The sequence below is a fragment of the Patella vulgata genome, chromosome 1 (assembly GCF_932274485.2).
Source record: "Patella vulgata chromosome 1, xgPatVulg1.2, whole genome shotgun sequence".
Classification (NCBI taxonomy): Eukaryota; Metazoa; Mollusca; class Gastropoda; family Patellidae; genus Patella; species Patella vulgata.
In genome coordinates, this window is record NC_065879.2 from 83,137,640 (window position 1) to 83,146,496 (window position 8,857).

General features: G+C 37.5%; 1 protein-coding gene across 1 annotated transcript; it reads right to left on the bottom strand.

Moving 5' to 3' along the window:
- Window positions 1-380: 380 nt before the first annotated feature.
- Window positions 381-6,576, bottom strand: LOC126808547 (GTPase IMAP family member 4). Its single transcript, XM_056098974.1, has 4 exons — window positions 6,296-6,576; window positions 2,535-3,305; window positions 490-843; window positions 381-388 (listed from the first exon to the last, which is right to left on the bottom strand). Exons 1-4 carry the CDS (start codon window positions 6,558-6,560, stop codon window positions 381-383), a joined length of 1,398 nt encoding a protein of 465 aa, XP_055954949.1. The 5' UTR covers window positions 6,561-6,576.
- Between the last annotated feature and the right edge of the window lie 2,281 nt (window positions 6,577-8,857).

Sequence of the window (8,857 nt, forward strand, 5' to 3'; positions counted from 1 at the left end):
CGAGAATATCTTCTACTCCACCGGAATACCCCATTGCTTGTTGTATCTGATTTTGTAGTAAGTGATTCGTCTTTTGTCGTATTCCATCCTCGGAGAGAGGCCGTGGACTAAATACAACAAATAAAGCCATATACTTAATTCTATCTTCCTTCCAGAATATGTCATATTCCCTGCGCAAAAAATCAAATAGACCATTTAGCATCCAAATTTCTTCTCCTGTGTAAGTTTTACTACTTTTACTACAAAGACTGACAATACCTGGAAAACCAAAGCATCCTGAACTGTGTTCCACCATCTTCTCCAGATGATTGTCGCAACAGTTTCCCAAATGGTATCGCCAAATATCTTTTTTTTCATCATTTGACAACTGGAATTGTGTCTCATGAAGCTGTAACCGATATAATGTAGAGAATATTTCATACTTCCCAAGAAGATGCTGACAAGCCTGGTAGACATCATGTCTCATAACATAGATTATTGCCGATTTACGCTTTTGTTTTGCTAAATATAATAACTCAAAATTTTTTGGCCATTCTTGCATTTGTTCTTTTATTGTACGTGTCCATATACCAAACATTACATCAATAATCAATAAGTAGCTATCCTCATCTGTAAAAGTTACGGAATCCAGGTCCCTCGGGTGTCCTATTTCCAATGGAATAAAATTTCTATGAACCGTCAAGAACGAATTGGCGACCATCCGACACATTACTGTTTTACCATCTCCTACAGCGCCAATTATACCCAAGATAAAATGTTTTTCCAAAATACGCCTCCCTTCTCTGAAAGCTCTTGTCTCTACAAACTGCTTACTTGAGGCATCATGAAGTAAATTTTCGGCATCTTTAAAGAAACGAAATGGAAAATTTTTAATAATATTCTTCTACCTGAATATTGAAGTATAATGATATAATAATGAAAATAAAGCAAAACAAAAGTGTCACTCTATCTGACCGACGAATGCATACTCATCCAGACCAAACATTGTAAAAGCAAATTAGGATTTCCTTGTGGAATTTAGCCCTAACGAAAGATTGAAGCTACAATCCCTTGGCTATAAAAATGTTAATGCTCTCATGCCATTTAACAGGGAAGGGTGAACAAATTCTATATAAACCGCCCATACATGCTAGGGTATCAATTTTGGTGTCTATAATAGTTTACAGACGATAAGAGAATATGTGGTACACCCAATGCTATTTCTAGAATGCTATAAAAGGATATGTCGTGCTGTGGCTATTTGGCGACCATCTTCGATTTCAAGATGCCTCCATGCTTTGTCCATCTATCGGTTGGTTTTAATGAGTTGCTTGACCGCTAAAGCCAAAATTTCACCCCGCTCCCTTTCCAATGTACAGAGTGGCCACCCAAGTACAGACAATTCGATTTAGTTAGATGATTTCTCGGTAAAAGCTATTTGATAAATAATAGTAATAGTACTAATTTGCTTTAGTATGAACATGCATTCGTTACATTGTTGTAGGGGTGCAGGAAGTGTCTTGATTATACCTCATATATAAACAAGCCAACACTGAGGCGGATGTCCCCCACCGAAATCCCAAAATAAATAGATGACACATATTAATTAATCGCTCATTCATCACTCTCTAACAGACAGAATCAAGATTATCTTGTCTCAAAGCATCGACCAATGACATTGATTAGCTCTGCTTAGCTTCACCTCGAAATGTTATTCATTGAACTCAGTCAAATCATTCACCTAATGAACATCTTCATCAAGTTTAAACATTCTGCCTCATTTAAAAGCAGAGTTGTTATGTTCCAAAGTCTTGACCAATCAAATTGCTTAACGCTCCTTAGCCTAAGCGGAAAATTCTCTCCGTCAAACTTAGTCAAGGTAATGATATAATAAATCTATATTCGGAGTTCCATCGCTCTCACTTCATTATAACCAAAGTTATCGTGTCCCAAAGCATCAACCAGATCGCTTATCTCTGCTTACGGTAAGCAGACAATGTTCAACTAATGAACGCCTACACCAAGTTTGAACATTCTACCTCAATTAGAAGGAGAGTTATTGTGTTCTAAAGTCTGGACCAATCAAATTGCTTATCGCTCTGCTTCTCTCGGCAGAAAATGTTCATTATCGAACAGGTATTGACACTGTAACCTGGGTATCATTTAATCTATACACCAAGTTTTATCACTCTCACTTAATAAGAACTAAAGTTATCGTGTCCCAAAGCATCAAGCAATCAAATTGCTTATCTCTGATTCACCTAAGCAGAAAATGCGCATCTTCGGACTCCATCAAAGCATTGGTCTAATAAATACATACACCAAGTTTGAATATTCTAGCTCAATTAAAACGAGAGTTAGTGTCCCAAATAGTGTGACAGACAGAAGGACGGGTAGACAGACAGACACACGAACCCATTTTAATAGTCCCCTGCCTTCTTCGAAAGGCGGGGGCAACAATTCCTACAGGTAGTATTGATCTGATAACTAGTCAATTCTTCATCTATCACAAAATCCCACATTATTTATTAAACAGTGTAAATTCTAGAACGAACCTGTTTGGTATTTAGTTTTTTCTCGTTTAGGTTTTGGTAGTGTTATAGTTGATACACTAGATTTTTTCAACTCATAAATTTTACATTGGAGTCGTCTGATTGTCTTCTCGAAATCACATGTTTGTTTTTTAAGTGTTTCGGTGTATGCCTTTTCAGCTTCCTTGTACATTTGATGTGTATAGGAGCGCCCTTTGTTTTCAGTAACGGTTGATTGTATAGTGTTTATAATGGCTTCGATCTCTTCGTTACCATCGACCGTGACATCAGTAGCATAATTTACAACTAAACATCTGTCTTTACAACGATCTAAAATATCTCTTAACGACGTCGGTAATTCAGGAAGCAAGTTTTCTTTGGATTTGATCCCCTGGCTCTGGTTATTCATTATGACAATAAGATGGTCATTTATGTCTTCGCCAAACACGTCGCATAGAGACTGCAGGGCATTTTCGTCCTCTTCTGTAAACCTCACATCAATTCTGACAACCATTAAAAATATGTGAATACCAGTAAATTTGAAGATGGAAAGAAATTTTTTAACCGTTTCTGTATTGTTATCTCTTGTATCAAAAAGACCTGGAGTATCCATGATGGTCAAGTTAGTATCTTCATCTAAAGCGCGTTCTCCATTTGAACAGACTGGTGTACACGAATGAAGCGAATTGCTGCACTCAAAATAATTTTTATTTAGGAGTAAATTTCCCAAGTGGCTTTTACCAACTCCAGTCTTGCCAATGAGTGCCACTCTGATATATGCAGGAGATTGTTCACCTGTAAAATAATAAAGGGTTATTGTTTATCTTATTCTCACCTGGAACAGTAAAATTGGGAATAAACGGGACATGAACAGACGGGTTGAAGTAACTCAAGATTATACAATGTCGGTAGGAAGAAGACTAGTACCCCCTCCAACAGTCCTCATCATCCGTTATGTACCTAGTTTGCCTAACAAAGACAAAGATAGCAATGATGGCTTGTATTACAGATTATATTTAGAAAATTAATTGAAACTATTCCTAGATGATGATTAGATTTGGAATGAAATAATGAATGATTTAGATTTACATACTGGATTCACAATTGAAAAGAAAAAGACAGCCTGCATATCGCATTAATGGACGTTCTAGTGAATCGATTCATCATCATCCTCTATTAGTGTTTACCGTCCGCTTCCACCAAGTCGTCTTATTTTTATTATCTTAGCGCTTTCCTGTGGGGGAACCGGAGTATCCGGAGTCAACTGAAGAAGGCGTCCACATCAACCACTGATGCTCAATTTAGGGATCGAAACCACGAATGCAAGCCAGAAGTGACCGGCCAGTTAGAGCTCGAAACACGACTCTCTAGATCACTAGGCCACACCAACCCCCAAAACGAATGGGTTTACTCCTAAGCGTCAACTACAATATGAATGGTGAGGGGGTGGGTTCCATCAAAACCAAACCCAAATTTTCTATTGTAAAATTTTGCATAGAAGATGCTGCCGAGTGGTAATCATTGGGGCATTTGCGAGATATTCAGGGTCAAATGTCAAATGAGGTCATTTGCACTGACAGTGAATGCGCAGCCATTCTTGATTCATGAAAACATGATGGGAATGATCGAAAGTAATCACCCTTTCAATAAAAAAATATTTTTTTCTTAGATTTTCTCACATTTCCATTAATCCAAATTCGGAAATTGTGATTATATTGCCTTGATGCTGGCTATTTGAAACTACATATTCGAAATTTGGAAGCATGAGGATGGTACTGACAAAGTTTCTACATGCGAAGGCATTTAGTTCATTTTGACAGTCTGATTGTTTTATAAAAAGCTATTTTTACACGTTTCTTCGCCATTAAAGCAAAATGGTGCGAAACAGAAAAGGGAAGACAAACCAGCGGCTGCCAGGCAGGATACGCCCACATTTTGCAAGAGATGGATAGAGAACAAGCTAAACAGAAAGAGATATTTCGAACAATCAAAGGCCATAATTCAGGAACCAAGATCTTTGGGTTATATAGATATATTTCAAGTTTCAGCAAAATCGACACAAAATTGTGACCTCCAGAGAGTCCACTGCCTTGATATATCAGATGTTTACACTATTTGCGTACGAGAGGCGGCCATTTTGTCTGGCAGTTTTTGTCCGATTTTCACGAAATTCGAACTCAACCTTATATACCTTACGATATATTTGAACGTGTTTTTAAATCGGATAATAATTGTGACCTCTGGGGCCACATAATTCAGGAAGTTATGATCCGATATGCACGAATATCGAAAGCAACCAAGATCCTTGGGTTATAAACAGGCATTTCAAGTTTCATCAAAATCGAATTAAAATTGTGACCTCTACAGGGCCCACAACCTTGATATACCATATTTTTACAATATTAGCGTACAAGCGGCGGCCAATTTGTTGCGCAGTATTGGTCCGATTTTCACGAAATTCGAACTCAACCAACCTTACGATGTAACGGTGATATATTCAAACGGTTTTTTAATAATTGTGACCTCCAGAGGGACCACAAGCTGAAAAATGCGTTTTTCTTTCAATCAGGGCCCATAATTCAGGAAGCTTCAATCCGATATGCGCAAATATCGAAATGTACCAAGATCTTTAAGTTATAAACATGCATTTCAAGTTTCATCAAAATTGGTCCAAAATTGTGACCTCTACAGGGTCCACAAGCTCAAAACGTGATTTTTCGTACAACCAGGGGCCATAATCCATGAAGTTTCGATTCGATACATGCCAATATCGAAAGCATCCGAGATCTTTTGGAGATAAACCTAATTTTAAGTTTCGTCAACATCGGATAAGAATTGTGACCCGTAGAATGTCTACAAACAGGGGCGACGACAATGTACGTCCACGTGAAAATGTGGGCGTATAAAAACCCGAGCACAACGATTTTTGATCTTTAATAGACACATCTTTTTAGATATAGGGTGTTTGGGTGGCCGAATGGTTAACGCGTGCACATTTGATGACAAGGTCTGTCTTTCAGTCAAGCGGTGTGGTTTCGAATCCCCGCTTGTACATGGCAAGGAATAGATTCGCCTGTCCAGCCTCGTGGGTTTTCTCCGGGTCCGTCGGTTTCCTCCCACCGCTAAAGACCCCTACGCGCTAGCAAATTATTGAAATAAAATTCAACTACATATTAGTCTCGAAATGACCTAGTTTTGTCGAATGGACGTTTAACTCCATTTCACTCCCTCTCTCATTTTATATATATATATATATAGATTTCCGAACAAAGGGGAATAACTCTCAGGAATGTAGCTTTCACGGATTTAAGGCGAATTCATTCTTCACAAATATTTTAAACAGTACGCATTTAAACGGAAATTAAAAAAAATTGAATGGTAAAAGACACCACTTCAACTATAGGAGATGTGTGTAGAAAGGAAGAAGTATTAAATCATTCTTGAGATCCGATCCGGAAATGAGACCCACTTCAAGGTCAGACTAAGTCTAATTGTATGCAGATAAAAATAGACATTATATACAAGGCATCACTTCAACACGCGATTGATGAGTTTAAATAATTTTGTATAAAAATAGTTAACTTTGTTCGTTTTCTATTCTGGAAACGAAGAGGACAGACGAGCGGACGAAAGAGATTGATGGCCATTTCACACCAACATTATAGGCAGGGGGAATAACAATAAATCAATTAAATCCAGATTAAGTTACGTTCGATTTGTGATCCGATCACTCCTTTATGTTAATCCGATGATTGTTTGGATGGGTACTGCAAATGATATCTTACCTAATTTATCTGCTATCGGCCCAAAACCCCTTTCTCTTAAAGCCTCTAGGAATATCTGATAACAGTCACCACATTCTGTCATTAAGATGTCCAGTAGTTTTTCTACTCTAGGTCTACCGGTCTCTGTATTAAGTATACGGGTTTTTCTGTCGAGATCAAGAACACCTTTAGAGAATAAGGTGGTTATCAGGTCACCGGGATTGAACACCCTCTCGAGAAAGTAGTCGTAATAGTGCTGAATTCTCTCCGAGTCCTTGAAGGGCATTGTGAAATTGCCGGAAGAAGACGCCATTGTTCTAGTTTTATTTCCTGAAAGATAAAGGTCTTGGATTAAAGAACGCCTGTTTAAACACCTGTTTAAACCCCTAACCTTTCAAAATTCCCATCGAGAATGAAATGCAACTGTGAGGTTCATCAACAACAAAAAAATAAGGATTTGGATGCGATTTATATTGTATTTTCAATGAACAAGACGTGACCCCCCACCCTTCCCTAACACACCACATACACATTTGTCAGTGGCGCATGACAGGGGGCAAGGGACAGCGTATAGTGGTTCGGATGGTAGGCCTACGAACAAACGAGGTCGCGTGTACACAGTGGCATGCATGTAAGAGAATACTTTGCAGTTGCAAATTTTCCCCTTATACAGAACAGTGGGACATTAAGTATGGAAGACCAAACAGCCCTTTATTCAGTGTTGTTAATTCTAAGTTGTTAATTCATAGCCCTTAATTCTTATTTCTTCATTTGTTGTCGTATTTCGACATTTGTACACTAAAATTAACATTTGTATCTTAAAATCAATATTTGTTTTACAAGTCAGACATTTGTCATATCAGATTTGTAAAATGTACTTTTGTTTTGTTTAATTTAATTTTATTTTAATATAAAGATACAATTTATTTTAGTAAATCAAAAAACTAATCTACATTTACATTTCATCAAAGACATACATCGAAAAATAAATCTCGAACAATAAATTTATAAATACATATCTCCAAATACAAATCTTGGAAAACATTTCTCCAAAAACATTTCTTCAATAACATTTCTCCAAAAAACATTTCTCGAAATTCATCGAACCGGAACATATAACGACATGAGCGGAAATCAACATGGCATACAGTAAGTCACCATACAACAAAGGAGAAACGAGCAAACATATTTACAATGAGCAAAATCGCTCGATGACTGCGACTTTACTTTCCGGTGAATCATTATACCATAACTGGAATTTCGTATTATGACGCGTATTTTGACTTTTAAATACCCCCTCCCTTATATCTGCTTTAACAAGAAACGTAAATATGAATGTCAGAAAATATTTTACAATTTTGAAAATGAGTTTGGACCTTTTTAATGGTATGAAATATCATGTATTTTGTAATATGGCCCGTATTTGGACGTTAAATACCCCCTCTCCCCTCCTCATTTAATGACATAGCATCTGTCAAAGGAATATAATTTTAACACGCTTTGAATATCTGGATGTAATTGAATTGGCGTGAAAAGTTCTATATACAATGTACAATAAAATGAAGGGACATAAGAAGGATGTCTTGTTATGGCTTATTTGTAGTGTAGAATGGAATGCATTGTCTTGTTTAAAATCACAATGTTACACAATAAATTATAACCCCCCCCCCCCATACTGAGTATTGTAATTTCAAAATATAATGCTATCTTAGTGTATGAATCTCTTTGTGTAACCAAGGAGATGTGTCGCCATAGTGTGATCTTCTTACGTCCTTGATTTTAGAGCTCATTATGCAACCCTATTCCACCGTAAATACATTAATATAATTATTTCTATTAAGATCAAATTATAGTCTCTAATTACACACTTTTAACCATCCATTACAATAAATCATATAGTTTATTCAGCTTCATGTAAGACTTAAAAATGAAAAGATACAGTTGGTTTAACTGGAATGTAGATCTATGCTGCATATATATCACCTTTCAGGTGAATCACATTATATAATCTTATGCACTGATGCTGCATATCGTCTTACGTATTTGTAATTAAAGTGAGAGTCGTATATCTCTTCGCATGTTGCTATATATGTTTTTGTGGGGGTCACGGTGGCTAAGTGGGTAAGACGCTGGCTCCCTAGCTTGGGGTCCGAGTGTCGGTCCTTGCATTGGCCGAGAAATTTCATCCAGATTTTCCGGCATGGTTCCCCTATGTCAGTGATGCAGGACGGAGGCCTGGCAAGGACAGCTGTCTAGTTGTCCGGATGGCACGAAAACCCGAGATCCCGTGTACACATTGGCGTGCAGTTGGAATTCCGTATAAGAGTAGGCCGTTGTGCTGCTGTCTCCATTAGCCCAGTTCGGAGTAGAAAAGTAGGACGTTAAACCCCATTTCATTTCATTTTCATACTTTTCTGCTCAATTCGGGCTAATGAAGACGGGCATATGTCCTGCAGTGTATAGGAGGGTCGTTTTGGCCTGACAGCAATGCTACGTAACGTTTAGTCCAGTTCTAAAGGACTTAATTATCTCGTCGATCCGTTAATTTTTACATCTTCGGCTTTTGGGTGTTCCTAAATCTCG